At 52.9% G+C, this 16,032-nt stretch overlaps 1 protein-coding gene across 1 annotated transcript in view; it reads left to right on the forward strand.

Annotated features, from left to right (window-relative positions):
* The window catches only part of HS3ST4 (heparan sulfate-glucosamine 3-sulfotransferase 4), a 54,451-nt gene extending 39,739 nt beyond the window's left edge, over positions 1-14,712 (forward strand). The window contains exon 2 of the mRNA XM_053992491.1: positions 11,171-14,712. Coding sequence (XP_053848466.1) covers positions 11,171-11,807 — 637 coding nt within the window. The 3' untranslated portion in view covers positions 11,808-14,712. The remainder of the gene's footprint in view (positions 1-11,170) is intronic.
* The last annotated feature ends 1,320 nt before the right edge of the window (positions 14,713-16,032 follow it).

Raw genomic sequence — 16,032 nt, forward strand, 5'->3', positions numbered from 1 at the left:
AGAGCTGATGGGTGCCTGGGATTCATGGCTGGCACTGGCCAAGCAATTGTTGTTAGTGATGGTGATGTCTGTACCCGGGCACTGTAGCTGGTGGCACAGCACCAGGCCAGCCCAGGCGCTTCCACAGCAGCGCTGCCTGAGGTGTTGCAGGGATGTCACCTGTCACCTCTGCCTGTGGCCCAGGTTTGATTTTTGGGTGAAGCTGTATCAGTCTGTTCTCAGCATGAGCAGTGACTCCCTAGTGCAGGATGGAGCAATTGAATCATTGTTCATAATACAGCAGCTTCTGAAAATTCAGGTGACTTTATTTGTTTCTCGGTGATATAATGAGCTGTTTTGAGTGATGCTAGATTTAATGGCTAAATCAATGTGTGTATTTAGTGTTAGCCTTTATTTTAGCACTAAGTGACATGAGATAAGCAGACTTAGAGAGTGTTAATTGGTTTGTGTTTAGCATTTACACTAATCAGACTGTGCAGTGCTGCCCAGAGCTCTTCAACACTAGTAATTCTGTTTATCCAAACCAGGAATTGTTTACTCTATTGACTGGAGAGGCATCAGGCTGTTTTGTCACTCACTTGGATGTTACACTACATGTGTGAATTAACAGAGAGCCCTGGCTAACCCTGAGTGGTGCTGCACACAGCATGTGGGGAAAGGTGGCTGAGCAAACCCTGCTGAGACAGAGCGGCGCAGGGCCCCTGTGCAGGCAGCAGGAGCAGGAGTGCCCTCGGCACAGCCCTCCTGCCTCCGTGCTCCTGCCCTCGCTGCGAGCAGGGCGGGAGGCAAGAGGAGCCTGCACCCCTGTGCCAGCCCTCTGCCAGGTGGAGCTCCCACCGCCCCACTCCTGCACGGAGCCACTGCCGAGCTCTGGGCAGCGGCGTCGCAGCACGCTCTTCCCCTGGACCACACGCTGGAGGGCTGTGCCACGGGGCTGTGGGCTGGGATTCTGGGCTGTGCTGCCCAGAGAGGGGAACTCCCGGCTCTGCCGGGCAGTGTGGATGTGCCAGGACCCTCCTCCGCAGTTGTGGCTGGACTGCCTGGCTGGGCTCACATCCATCCTGTACTGATGGGAGCAGATGTCTGGGCAGGAGCCCACCAGAGCATCCCAGCGACAGCACACTCTGGCCAGCCAGCAGCACACAGCACGGCTGCCTTCAAAATGGCTTGAAAATTGCCTCACCATTGCTCTGTTCCATCACCTGGCTGGTTTTATTAGAGTTGGTTTTGGATCATTTAATTTTTATCTAAACATTCACTTCCCAGCTGAGCTCTTGGAGAGCTCTGGCTCCCTGGCTGCTGCTGAGCCCCTGGAAATGGAACTGCCTGTAGGATGTGCTGATGGCCCTTGCTGCTGCTGGGAGCTGCCTCCTGAGCTATTCCTGGCCCTTCCCTGTGCAGCTCCAGTGCTCACTTTGCTCCTGGGCCCCTGACTCTTGCAGGGCTAGGTGTGATTCACCTGTGAGAACCCACAGTGTACTTCCCCAGCAGGGATGCTCCGGGTAAGAGAGGTCAGACATGCCACAGGCTGCTCGTGCTCCAGGCTGCTCTAGGCTGTGCTGGGAGGCAGAGCAAGATGAATTCCCTTTTATTTTGCAAAGTGCTGTTTCACTGATTTCTGCCAACCAGCCCCAAACTGGGTTGCGGTGACCCTCAAGTGCCGCCCCTGGGGACAGTGCAGAGAACCCAGAGTCACCATTATCTGGAGCTGCAGCAGCATCCTGGCAGTCCCTGGGATGGATGTTAAATCACTGTGTGAGGGCAAGCAGAGGGATGTCACTGGGGCTCAGGGAGGAAGCTCTGCGGTACCGTTTGCACTGACTGTGTGATCCGAGTCAGAATGAGAATCATAAATCTTGATTATTCTCTGTCTCAGCTGATTTGAACCAAATGCCTTGGACAGGGATATAGTTCACATCTTGCTGAAAACTGCAAAAAAACTGATTAAATGTACAAACTGATATCAATAGCACTCTATCTCTGTTAATGCCCAAACTGTCAGAGTTTGGGGAGAGCATCCTGTGTGGGCGGGCTCTGTCCCAGCCCAGATCAGCTTCTGAGGGGTTTCAGAGCTTTCTCCCCACTGTTACTTATTTTGGTACTTTGCTCCTGCAATCCTGGCTGTTATTATGACACTGTCAATTACAGATGGCATCTCTGATTCTGATTGCACTTTGCTTACAATTAAGCATCCTATAGAAAAATGGAAATGCTGGGTCATTAACATAGTGTAATAATAAGGTAAACCATTCAATTATGGAGGAAAAAACACTTTGAATAATAAGGATATTGTATGCCTAAAAGACACTCAGATGCCAGTATATTACCATTCTTGCATACATAATAAATGAACTTAAAACCAAAAATAATCAACAGAAGCAAATAAAAAATAGCTGTGCCCTGGCAGCAGCCTGGCTGGTATCACTCCCTCCAGGGGCAGGGGAGAAGCTCTGGGGTGGGAATGGATGAGTCTTGGATCTGTGTAGGCCTTGGCAGTTGTGTTGGGAGATGCCTTGGCCACTGCAGGACTTTTCTGATGCTGGAACTGACGTGGTTCCTGCTTGCATGGGGAGGAGGCAGTGAAGGGGCTGGGGCACTGGTGTGCATTGCTGCCTGCAATAGCAAGGGGAGCACTGGGGCTCTGCCCAGGGCATCTGCTGGGCCCCAGAGGCTGGATGCAAACACTGCTCCTGTGTAGATGAAACAATGGGAAATTGTGCAGTTGAGAAGCTAATGCAGTTGGGAAGATCTCACCACTCAGTGTCTCTGTGGAGGGATTTGGAGCTGGCTTTGCTAGCTCCAGCAACTGCTGAGAGCCCGTGACCTCCCCACCTGCCCTTCAGCTGCTCTGCCCTGCAGCACTGATGGCTTGCACGGATCCATCTCACTGACAGCTAGAAAAGGAACAGGAAACTGCAGGTGTGAAGGTGCAGAGGGTCATGCCCCTGGCCACCACCTCTGACCAGCCTGGGGCTCCTGTGGCAGCCTTGATGGTGGTTTTGTGTCCAGCCTTTCTATGCTGGTCCCTCCGGCAGGAGGGCAGGAGTCCCTCTCCCATCCCGGCTGCCAGCGGTGCTGGAGCTCCGCACAGGATGTGAACGATTACTGCTGTTTTCAGCCTATTTGGCAGTATCGCTCCTCCATAACAATTCCCAGCCTTTTAGCTGTTGATGGCTTACCTATTACTCTGGCACTGCGTTAGGATAACATCCAGATACATCTGAAGAATAGAATTTATTTACTCTTTTCCCTGAAAAGCTTTTAGTATGATACAGCTGTGGTGCTTTCACTTAGGCAGCCATTATTGCCAGGGTGTTTTTCCTGGTAGAATTAAATTTTCCAGAAGATTAAAAAGGACTCCTCCACAGGATATGCAGCTCCAAACCACTATATTTTAATATTTTATTTCCCTGGCCTTCTTTGGGAAGAGCCCGTCCCGTCTTTGGGAAACTGGAGTGATTTGAACCAGCCGGTTGAGTCGGATCAGTGTTCGGTGTGAGCTGCACGGTGTGCACAGAGCTCTCTCCCCATGAGTTGTAGCTTTCCCACATCCAACTGGCTGTTCCAGGTACTGCAGCCTGCAATTCCAACAGCACCTGTAATTGACAGTCTTGAAACTTCCACAGGCATCGCTTAGCAACCGTCAGGGCTGAGCTGGGTGGGAGCACTCCTGGGTGGGAGCACTCCTGGGTGGGAGCACTCCTGGGTGGGAGCACTCCTGCACGGCTGTCCCTGTGGGCTCCTGTTGCTCTGCTCGAGGCAGGAAGGGCACGGCTGGGGCTGGGGGCTCATCTTGCTGCATGTTGGTGTTGAACTCCCAGACTGGGAATCCCGAGGGGGTGGGAAGGGAGCGTGTGTGATGGCTGCTGCCAACAAGGTGCAATGGATTGCACGCTCCAGAGAGTCTTCTGTCCTGCAGAGATTGCATGTGCACGTGCATTTCATGTAGCTCTGCCCCGTACCTGAGCACTGGCATGGGGCAAGCAAAAAACAGCGGCAAGTGAGTGAACTGGCACCGAGGGGGCTTGAACTCCTGTGTTGAAGGGAAATCTGGACTGGGAGCAGACTAGCTTGACTTGAACATCCTCAGTGAGGGGAGGCAGGCCTCAGCCCTGCCTGCCCGTGAGTCCTCATTCCAGTGCTCTGCTGTAACTGTGACTAACACAGTAATTAAATCCAGTAGACAACGCTAAGAGATTCCAGTGAGTAGAATCATGGCGCTTCTGTAGGGAATGGTTTGGCAGCAGAGGGGACAGAAATACACATTTCCAGCCTTTTTCACAAGCTGTTCCACGGCTGACCGCTGACCAACAATAAATCTTGCACTAAAATTGGAGAGATTGGGCCAAATTTATCCCTGGTCAAACAATGTCACACTGAATACACATCTCCATCCACAGAGCTGAGGCTCCTTTGCGCAGCCAAAGCCAAGTGGTGCTGAGGGCTGTTTGTGTGAGGTGTGTGCCGAGCGCTCCCAGCCTTGCCAGGAGCTGCCCAGGTGGAGGAGCCAGCACAGCCCTGTACCTCCCACAGCTGCTGTGAGGAGGGCGCTGGGGAAGGGCAGTCCCCATCAGGAAGCACATCGGGCACTTCCCCATCAGGAACCCCACAGCACTAACTTGAGCCTATCCAATTTGTGTGAGAGCTGTGCAGGCAAGGGATTTGGGCACAAGGCAGCAGCCATGTCCCAGAGGAGATCCACTTGAGGAAAGAACAGAAGAAAGCAAGATTTAGCATTAGGATCATAATTTCAGATTACATTGTGCACGTATCAACAGTCTATACTCATGAGAGCCTTGGGGAACACAATGCTGCAGCAGCTCTCCCAGCTAGCCTGATCAGTGAGGGCTGGTTTTAATTGCAGCTGAATGGATCTAACCTTGTGATGTCTGTTCACAAAGCATTGCCAGATTAATATAGGTTCCATAGATGCTTCTGCTAAAAGACTTTAATGGATCAGCTTAGTACTCTGCTCCATGATTATAGCATTCCTACCCACCTATCATGCCCGAGCCAGATGGTCCCAGTGAAATCAGAGCATATTTATATTTTTGTCTGCTACTCAGCCACCTGCCCACTGATTTTGTTGCATAGTGGTAGGAGGAGAGGAGACTTCCTGGGTGCAATTTGCTCCCCCCCCGCCCTTTCCCTAGCCCTGGTATCTGCCCCACCTCCTAAAAGGCCCCGGAGGAGCCACAGGCTCTCCCGAGCTCGGGGTGCCAAGGAGGCTTGCCCGGCTGTCTGGAGGGCAGCCACACTCCTGGCCAGCATCTGGCACAGAGACAGCTGCTTCCCCGGGTGCTGGGGGATGTTTCCAGTTCCATTGGTGATGAGAGCCATTAAGAAGTTACAAGTACTAAAGAGGTCTTGAGCGATGCCTATAAAACCTTTGAATCCTTGACAGAATCAATAGCAGGTTCTCAGGAGTAACTTCTTATCCAGACCAACTTAAGCACATGCCAATGAGCCGTTAAAGATTTTGCATTTTGTGGAGACACAGAAGCCCTTTCATTGGGATTTCTGGACTCTAGACTAGGCGATATTGTGAAAAATCACATTAGAAATAGATTGTGCTCCGAAGGACTTTCCTCAGTGTGTCTGGGGGTGTGGCTGCAGTAGTGCTTCTCGGTGGCATCCTCGCTCCAGGCACCGAGGGGTGGGAGCCTGGGCTGCGGAGCCGCGTCCGGGATTTGCGGATTGCTGCGGTGGGCAGCACCGACCCCTGCCGGGGCAGCGGGCCAGGGGGACTGCCAGGGAGGGAGCAGGGGAGCTGTGCCCCATGAAATGGAGGTCCTGGGGTGGCAGCTGAGGTGCAGCCGAGCTGCCGTGGGGTCCCTGAGCCGTGCCAGCAGCCCAGGAGCAGGAGCCAGGGCAGCCTGTGGAGGTGGATCCGCACCCGGGTGCCCGCAGCCCCGCCCGGCGCTGCCCCCTTGCCGCCTCTCGGATACCTCTGCTTTTGACACGGATTCCAATTTGGCATCTCGGTTGCCATGGCAACTCCAAGCTGCCATTCTCTGATCGGCTCAGCTCTCAGTTAGTCAACACGCGTTAGCACCTGCGTTGGTATGGCAACCTGGGACCGCGCTCCATCGGCCGCGCTGCCGAAGGACGGACGGACGGACGGACGGACGGACGGCTCCAGGCAGCCCTGGACGCGCTGGGAGAAGGGCTGGCCCTGCTGAGGGACACTCGCAAGCCCCAGCTGCTTCTTGTTCCCTGGCTGCACTGGGGTCCGGGGCTGCCCCCACCCCGGCTGTAGCGTCCTGGGCTCCCACGTCCTGCACGGCCTGGGGGGAAACTCAGCAGGGACGTGGCACACAGAGCAAGGATGTGTCCTTGCAGCTCCAAACTGCCCCTCACAAGGGTGTTCTGCATAGACACAGAACGGCTTTGGAAACACTGGGAAGAGGGAAAGCTCCTTGTTTTGGAGAGGGAAACCAACGGTAGAGGCAACCACTAATCTGGGGTTGCAAGCCCTGCAAAAGCAAGTCACAGAGAGGGGTGGTTCACCCCCTTCTCCCAGCCACCACATTCCTAACCATTAAACTCTTCCAGTGAGTCTCCTGGGGATAGTTTGTGTTCCTTTGGCCCCCAGTCTGAAATGGCACCCACTTTTCTGAAAGGGCTTTATAATTTGCCTTTGGTGTTTTTTAACAGACACATGTGAGCTGTTTGAATTAGAGCAATGTGAATCTATTAGGCAGCGACAGATGCAAGTTTTGTGTCTCTTATTAGAAGGGATTGGCTTCTGAGGTTTAGTGATGTGCAAAGGATTGGACTTTGGAGAGATTAAAATTATTTTCAGCGTTAAGCACAATATTTCTGAGCTAATGCACTCACTCTTGAATATAGATTCACAGACTGAAAAGATTATAAAACATTAAACCTATGTAAATTCAGCTGTAAATTTATGTTTGAACAAATTCAACAAGAGATTTGACTCGGGGGCTTATAGCAAATGGGTTCTGCTTTTAATGCGTACTGCAGGCTCAGTTGCAATGCCGCTCTCCCCTTGAAAGTCCCACGCCTGCTGAATTACTGGCAGGTCACAGCTGACAGCTCAAGCAATTATACCGGAATGTGTTAATAATAAAAAGAAAAAGGATTCATGTTTGTCTTTGCAGAAGACAAAAGCAGCTGTTTGCTCCACCCCAAGGAGCAGCAGAGAGGAGTTCTGTGGGCAGGTGACACTTGCAGCACCTGGCCATTTCCTCTTCTCATGGCAGCTGTGCAAATCCTTGTCCTCCTCTGTGATTCCCCAAGCCCTGGGAGTTGCTGTGAAGTTTTTTCTCTTGTTGAGAATATGAAAATACAGTTAACAAAGACTCCTTTTGAGTGGGATTGCAGGAAACCTGCAACATGGTGAACAAGCTGCCTACACAGAGATAAATGACAGCTGTGACTGAAGGAATAAACAAGATAATCTGGATTTAAATAAACCACAAGGGGATTTTGGCAACATGCAAATTCGCAAATTTATAAAATGTATCCTTTGAAAATAAAGAGCTTGTTTGAAGCCAGCAGTTAAGAGCAATTACTACAGCACATTTTCCCAATGAGGGCCTCTGCTCCAAGCCAGGGCAGGCAGGAGCCACCTGCCCTGCCTGCCGCCCACAGTGCCTGGGGGCCTTCTATGCACAGAGCAGAAACCTGAAGGAGTGAGAGCAGCAAGCCCCTGTGCAGCTCAGGGGTGCTGGGGGTGCACAGAGCAGTCTGCCCCTCCTCAGCCCCTGGGCACAGCACTGGGGAGTGAACAGGAAAGGAGAGAAATATCAAAAGCCCAAGCAAGTACTCAGTAATATACATTGGATCATCTGCTTGGAGGACGAGGTAATTCCTGGGTCCAAGGCCACCGTGACAGTTTAGTTTTGGCATTGCACAGTGCAATGATGCTGCACCAACAAGCACAAGGGGATGAGACCCGTCCCGTAAGGGAGCAGAGGGTTTGCTCATGCTGTGTCAGCAGAGCTCCTGCCAGCGGATTGTTGTCACTGTTCCCCTTTTTCAGGTGAGCAGTAGTGAAGAGAGAAGAGGTGCAGGTGGGGAGACACCAGTGGCAGAGCCATGAGTAGACATGTCCCGTTCCAGCACTTCACCTGCTGCGCTGCCCTGTGGAGGTGTGTCAGATGCAGTCACTCCCTGGCCATGCATCTTCGGCAACCAGACTGGCCTCGAAAGGGACACAAACACTGCAGGGAAAGCCAAAATGTGTTCCAGAGGGAGCACAGCCCTAGCCCCATGCTGCAAACTGCTCTGCATCAGCCGCTGCAGGAGAGCGATGCGGAGCGTTGCTGTGCCTGCACACACAGAGCTGGTTAGAATTCCGCCGGCACACAGGCAATTAGGGCAGAGCACATGGCAGCAGCTCTGTGAAGGTTAACTGCTCTGAGGAGCATTCCTGCCGTGCCAGAGGCTCGGTTGCTCCAGCTTTAACACCCTTGTTATTCCCAGCAGCAGGAGCCGGCCGTGCTGTGTGCCGCTCTCTGTTTGGCAGCAGTTATTGCATGCCACTGGCTGCATGCAAGGCACCCGACCCTAGGGCTGCAGGCTCCAGCCTCCTTCACCTGCACAGTGCAGCTCGGCTCCTGCCCCACTAGGGCAGCACCCGGGGAGGGATTCTGAAACACAGCAGAGTTTGGGGTAAAGCCTTTCTGTATGTATGTCCCAGAGCCACAGTCATTCCGGGCTCTGCAGGGCCAGGGTGTCTTGAGGACACACTGTGGCTTCCAGCTTTATGCTTAAAACTGTACAGCAAATGCTGAATCTGCTTCTCCTCCTCTTTTCCTTGATCACTGCTTCCCCATTTTCTCTCCTCAGGGCCAGCCCATCCATCTATTTGTCTTTATTGTGCATGGAGTTAAACACAGCCCTTAAATGTGGCAACACTTCCAGATTATTAGCTCTGCAATTTCTTGGCTCCCATTTATTATGGTAACATCATCTGAAGGGGCAGTTGTAATTAACACGTTTGTTCATACTTCTTTTAAAAACCCCCAGTGTGTTTGTTTTATACAAACCAAACCAAACGCCCTGGGGCATCTGGTGCTGCTGTGAGGAAGGAACACCATTGTGGCTGTTGTCCTTGCTGCAGGTGGGTCGCTCCCCATCCTCCCCTAGCAGCTGATAGCCATGGGCTGTGAGATGGGCATGGAGCAGCACTGCTGGTGGCAGCACCTCCCACTCCTCCACCCCCCACAGTACAGCAGTGAGCACCCAAGGGCTCATCTCTGATCATATGGTGGGTCTTGCTGGGTATGCATAGCCATAAAAGCAACTTCCTTCCCACAGGGCTGTTAAATCTGGGTACTGCATTCCCCAGGGAAGCTGGTCTGTAATTCTGCAGCATCTGCAGTCCCCAAGTGCTCCTATCCCTCTTAATTTTCTTCTTAATTTTTTTTCTTAAAGGAATAAATACCTCAAGGTACATAATTCTGACTAAACCTTGCTCTCTTCGTGTCACTGCTGCTCAAGTGGCTGATGCAAGGCACGCATGAAGCACCAGAGTGCTCTGGACAGAAGACAGGCTTGCAGGCCCCTTGCCATTGGGAAGGCAGCTCCAGCAGGACCTGATGCCACAGGGATGGGCTTCCCTATAGAGCCTGGCCACCAGCATGCTGGCCCTGAGACACGGAGTCCTGCAGCCCTGCGGCTGCATTGCTGGTACTCAGACAGACACTGTTCAACAGGAAAGGTTCTGCAACAGGACAGGGGCAGCCACAGGAGCACCAGCCTCTTCACCCAAAATGCTGAGGACACTGGCAGGCCTGTGGCAGCACCAAACCCACCCTCACTCTTGCCTTGGCAGAAGACCCCTCATCACCCCTGTTCTCAGCAGAACAAGCATGGTGGGCTGGATGGTGCCAGCAGTGAATACACAAATTACAGAGGCATTAAAGCCAGTTGAAGCCTTTAGCAGTCAAATATGAGGTGACACTGACAGGCACATCTAGCAGGCTGTGCCTATCATCTGCTTCTGCTCCAGGCTTCAGCTGCATTATTCCTGAAATGGGTCTTCCTGGGGCCCAGCAGTTTGACGTCAGCATTACTGTGGCTGTCGCTGCCCAAGGTGCTCTCACAGAGCCATTTCAAGCCTATTCACGTTATTTCCTCACCATATGTTTGTACTAAAAATAGTTGCAGTACGAAGGGATAATCCTGCAAGGCCATGGGCATTGCCATCCTCCGTGTCTGACACAGGAGATCTGCCCAGTGCCATGAGTGCTTCCCCAGGGCAGCGACCCCATTCCTGTCCTTGGCACTGGGGCAGGGCTGGGGCTGCCCACGGCCAGGGCCACAGTGTGGCTGTGCCACAGCCTCCAGCCCCGGTGACATCTGGCAGCACAACAGGTGTGAACGAGGCTGTGACACTCCTGCAGGGGACAGCTTGTGGGTCCCTTCCAATTCAGCTTATTCTATGATTCTGTGATCACTTAAAACCCTCTGGCTGGCTATGATAATCTTTAACTGGTGGCACTGGGACAAGAATTTACCTCTTCATTTTCTTAGACATAACTGCTATCTCACTGCAGTTTCATTTTACAATATGGTAATATGCTATCCAGGAAAATCTTGCTACATGCTAATTTATCCAGTAGGCAAATTCCTTTTGGCTAATAAAAGTGCTTGCACAGGAAGCTCAAAACCCAGCAGCAATTAATTATTGACAGAGCATGTGAATTAGAGATAAAAGAAAAGTCATTCTTTCTCACATACAAGGTAGTAAATAAATTTAATTATTGTACTAGAAGCAAGGGATCTTATTCTGTATTAAGTTTTATTAGCTGAGACATTTAAAAGCATGTCATCATAACAAAAAGGTCCTGTGTAATCCGAACTGCGCCGCTCCGTACACGGCTCTGGAGTGAATAGGCTTAATTGAGCAAATGGGAGCAGATGGCTCCTGAGCAGGCAGGTATTGTGCAGGTTTAGTGCCAATTAGCTTTGGTCTACACACGCCTATGGCAAAATGTCTGCACCGTGTGTCACCAAGGCTGACTTTACATTTTGGGTGCCCACCGTGGCCAGGGGCTGAGCAGAAACAAAGCCAGAAAGACTTGGGTCTGGGGTCACACAGGAGTGACAGCATCTCTCCTCCTGCACGTCCCTGCACCTGCACAAGGCGCCCAGCCTGCCTGGCTCCTCGCTAACCACCTCCTCTGCTTGTGCACAGGAACGTGATGCCCAAGACGCTGGAGGGACAGATCACCATGGAGAAGACCCCCAGCTACTTCGTGACCAACGAGGCCCCGCGGCGCATCCACTCCATGGCCAAGGACACGAAGCTGATCGTGGTGGTGCGCAACCCCGTCACCCGCGCCATCTCGGACTACACACAGACCCTCTCCAAAAAGCCAGAGATCCCCACCTTCGAGGTGCTGGCCTTCAAGAACCGGACTCTGGGGCTGATTGATGCCTCCTGGAGTGCTATCCGCATTGGGATTTATGCCCTGCACTTGGAAAACTGGCTCCAGTACTTCCCCCTCTCCCAGATCCTGTTTGTCAGTGGTGAGAGGCTCATTACTGACCCAGCTGGAGAAATGGCCAAGGTCCAGGACTTCTTAGGCCTCAAGAGGATTGTGACAGAGAAGCATTTTTATTTTAATAAAACGAAGGGGTTTCCCTGCCTAAAGAAGCCAGAGGATAGCAGTGCTCCCCGGTGTTTGGGCAAGTCCAAGGGTCGAACTCACCCCAAAATAGACCCAGACGTCATCCACAGACTGCGGAAGTTTTACAAACCCTTCAATGTCATGTTTTACCAAATGACAGGCCAAGATTTCCAGTGGGAGCAGGAAGAAAGTGATAAGTAGAACCACAAAATCAGGAAAAAAAATATTTTTTGTTTTTGGGATGTGAATCATCATTTGAGACCCAAAACTCTCTTGGGGCCAGAGGCTCAGCCCTGTGTGTAACAGGCTCTTGTGTTGTCAGGGCTGCAGCAGAAGTCGCCCCACATGTGCAGTTCTGGAACTGTAGTGGCCTGTCACCTCGGGCTGCACTCGGGCTCTCCCGGTGCTGCGCTGGGGGCCAGGGCAGGTGGGAGGAGGAGGAGGCAGGGGGAGCACAGCTCCTCAGGGTGATGGGGCACTTTGTGTCAACATTTCGCTGCTGGTGTCTCCCTTGCAGCCAGGCAGGCAGGTCCAGACCTCCTGCCACGGCAAGGAGGCGAGAGGGTGGCTCCCAAAACCCAGCACTGGGACAAACCCATCGATTTGATTTCTCCTGCCCTGCACTTTAGTTTTGCCCAAACAGCAGCATCAGATCTGGTAAATTCAGGCCTTGTGCACTCACATGCACACTGGTCTTTGTGTGTGGAAGGAATAAAGCCAGTTATGCTGCAAAGGAACTATGTACAGGAACTTCATTTGCACCAAACGTTTCAATTACTACTTGCACTAAAACTAGAATTTACCAAGTGCCACAGACACCTGGTCTCAGTTCTCCTCTGACTGATGGGTGCAATTCCACTGCTGGAAGAGAGTTGTTCCTTCTTTGCTGAGATGTTCAGTGAGATCAGAACTGGGGTCCCCACAGGTCTCCACCCTCCTGGAAGCTGAAAGCACACTCCAGGCTCCCCAGGAGTGAGCCAGGCTCCCACCGCCAGCCCAGCTGCCAAGGCACAGTGTGGTGCCACACGTGTCCACACAGCACCTCGTGGCCAGGCTGTGCCATGCCCTGCTCCATGGTTTGGAGCCAGTATTGCAGTGGGGACCGAGGGGGTGGCTGCAGGTGGAGGCCTGGCACAGCCCTGGCACGGGGTCTGACAGTCAGGACCCCGGGCACTGCCACTCGTTTGCACCTTGGAAATGCAATCCCTGCTGCTTGCTGTGGACAGCTGGGGTCGCAGAACAGGGAAGCAGCCTTCATCTTACTTCAGAATTACAAAAGAGCAATTAATTCCCAGGGCAAGCACTGCTCAGCGCACAAAACCTGTGCTTTCTAGTGGAAATTACCAAGTTACCCAAATTTGCAAATCCTGGTAGAAACTATAGAACAAACCTGTGTCCCCACTCGATCCCCCAGTGTCATGAGAGCTGTTTGCTGGGCCCAGCAGACAAGAGCAGAGCTTTCACACAATTCCTCCTCCACTGCTGCGGGAAACCAGGCAGAGGGGGAGCAAAGGTGAAATGCAGAGCTGCTGAAACGGTCCCTCGCATGGTGATTTCTCAGGGCACTCAGATATGCTGGCAGCTCTCTTTGCTCTGATGAGGGCTAAGACTACCTCCAGCTTGGGGTGTAGCCACACGAGAGCCCCCTCGCATTGGGCAGGTCCCCAGCAGAGGTGCAGGAAGGGGTTGCTGCAGGAGGACCAGGACTCAGTTCTGGTTGAGGTGAAAGAGCTCCCTACAGCTCCAGCTAACCAGATGAAATCTGGTTGCATTCCTTGGGTGACAAGCTGGCCCTGCTCAGGGTTTCAGGGCCTGTTGTGTGGCTCACTGCACCATGAAATGAGCAGTGCCTTGGATTGGATGAGAAGAGCTGAAGCCATTTGGACCATTTACTACGTGGCCCATGCTGGAGGGACACTGCGAGGTCCCTGCTGACATCACGCCAGCTCCCATCAGCCTGGTCAGATTTAAAAACAGCTCCTGACATAGCACAGTTTTCACAAACTCACAAACTTCCAAATTACCTACAGGAAAATTGGAAGTATATAATAAGAATAATCTTATGGTGTTTCACATGCTATTAAAATATCAGAACAGGTCCTACATGAAACCTGTTGTTGCATAATTTGGTGCAAGATGCTGAGTGGAGGACAAGGGGCTCCAGGCCCAGTGTCCCCCTCAGCAGAGGGATGTCTGGGAGTCTCTGCCTGTCCCTGGAGAGCTGCACCCGCAGCGTGGTGCGGGGCTGAGTGCTGGGACTGGCCCTGGCTGCCAGCTGGAGGGGCTCAGCTCCGGGGATGGAGGCTCCTGGCTGGGCTGGGGACACGCTGCGCCCGTGGGCCCCTCCGCCTGCCCCCCACACTCACTCCCATCATTTCTGCCATATATTCAGAGGTTTATTTTTTATACCAGATGCCATCTCCAGCTCGGCAGGAGCTGATGGGTGCCCACTGGGAGAGGAGACCCTGCTCCTCTGCCCTGAGTGCCTGCTCCGTGGACACCACCCCCTCAGCATGGTGGGACAGGATGCTCCAGCCCCACAACCCTCTCCCCAGGTGCAGCTGTGGTGCCACCAGCACTGCAGTGCTGGGAGGGAGCAGGGGCATGCCAGTCACGCTGGGCTGGGGGCATGGGGACTGGGGTGGGCTGGGGGGTACTGCTATTTTGTTTTGTTCTTTGGAAATGCACCTCATGTATGCCCTACTGCAGCTGGGGCTGGATGGGGGGATTATTTTCTATCTGGCCAGAGAGAGGCCTGCCAAATGAGAGTCAGGTTAATAACACTTTTTTTAAAAAAAACTATTCAAATGTCAGCATTAGAATGCACAGGAAATTGAATTTTGTATTTGGTTTCAATTAGCAAAGCATAAATTATATTTAATTTTCTACACAGACTGAGTGATTCATTGTTCTGGAAAAGCTGGTACTTTCTGGTTCAGAGACTGGAAATGGAGAGTGGGTCTGTTCTGAATTTTACTTGCTGTGCTGTCACTGCCTCCCCAGTGCGTCTCTGTCCGTCAGTGTCTCTGTACCTGAACGATGTGACTGTCCTGAACTGAACCCTGGAACCCCCAGCACTAAACAATAAATCATTGTAGCAGCTGCATTTCTTGGCTCCATTTCTCTTGGCCCCCCCAGCAGCACCAACACCCCATGAGCAGGAGCCACAACAGGACAGTGCTGGCCGTGAGCTGCCAGCCCAGCTGGCTGCTGTGACTCGCCCACAGGCCACAGCCCACAGCCAAAAGGGCCGGGCAAGGCACAGGCTCAGAATGAGGACCAGGACCAGAACCAGCTGGGCCAGCCTGCAAGTCCTGGTGTGGGGGAGAGCATTCCCCACTGACCTCTCAGTTTGGGGCACACCTCCCAAGGCCACAAAGAACAAATCCCCAAGCAATACCGGGAAGATTTCACTTGCTGCTGATTAAGGATAAATCAGTGAAATAAAAGAGAGGGATGAGAGAGGGCTGGCTGCCAGGGTAAGAAATTTGGAGGAAAATTTTTTAATCTTATTTTGTGTGCACAGCTTCCTGCTTGTTTGAAAAAAGGTTATTTCACAGCATGACCCTATTGTGTCATCTGATAAAAACCACAGAAAAACTTTTATTGACAAAATTAGGAAGTAGTGAACTATAAAATTGCTAATTATTTTCTAGTAAATTTACTTTTAAATAACTTTAGACACCAATTACAGGCACCATTAAGCACCATTAACACTGGGTATATTTACCAAACAAGGATGGAATGCTTATTCAAATCAAGATCATTTTGGTGTAGATTCTGCTGTTTGGAAAGCAACCCCCTGTCACCAGATATTTAAGAAGCCATCAGAAGATCAATTACACCTCAGGTTCCCGAACTTTGAGTGTTGGTGTGATGCAATTCAACCCTTGAAGGAAACACCTGTGAACAGGAGCTAACGTCCTAAGGAGCCGCGCCGGTGCCGCGGTGCAGCACCGGGCCGGTGTCCCCCTCTCCCGGGAAGCCACTCACATCCAGCGGATCCAGCTGGCTCCGTCCCTGCTCCGAGCAGGGTTAACCCCCTCGGCACGCCCTGCCCCAGACCGGCGAGCCCCGTGTGCTCCTGTGCTGCGGCGGTGCCTCCCGCTGCGGCCTGGGCTGGGGTCCCCGGCTCTGGGTTCGCTGCCGCTCTGGGCTCACCCCGGCTCTGGGTTCGGGTCCCCGGCTCTGGGTTCGCCCCGGCTCTGGGCTCGCCCCGGCTCTGGGCTCATCCCCGCTCTGGGCTCGCCCCGGCTCTGGGCTCACCCCGGCTCTGGGCTCAGCCCGGCTCTGGGCTCAGCCCGGCTCTGGGCTCACCCCGGCTCTGGGCTCACCCCCGCTCTGGGTTCGCCCCGGCTCTGGGTTCGGGTCCCCGGCTCTGGGTTCACCCCGGCTCTGGGTTCGCCCCGGCTCTGGGCTCACCCCC

Source organism: Vidua macroura, chromosome 16 (assembly GCF_024509145.1).
Source record: "Vidua macroura isolate BioBank_ID:100142 chromosome 16, ASM2450914v1, whole genome shotgun sequence".
NCBI lineage: Eukaryota > Metazoa > Chordata > Aves > Passeriformes > Viduidae > Vidua > Vidua macroura.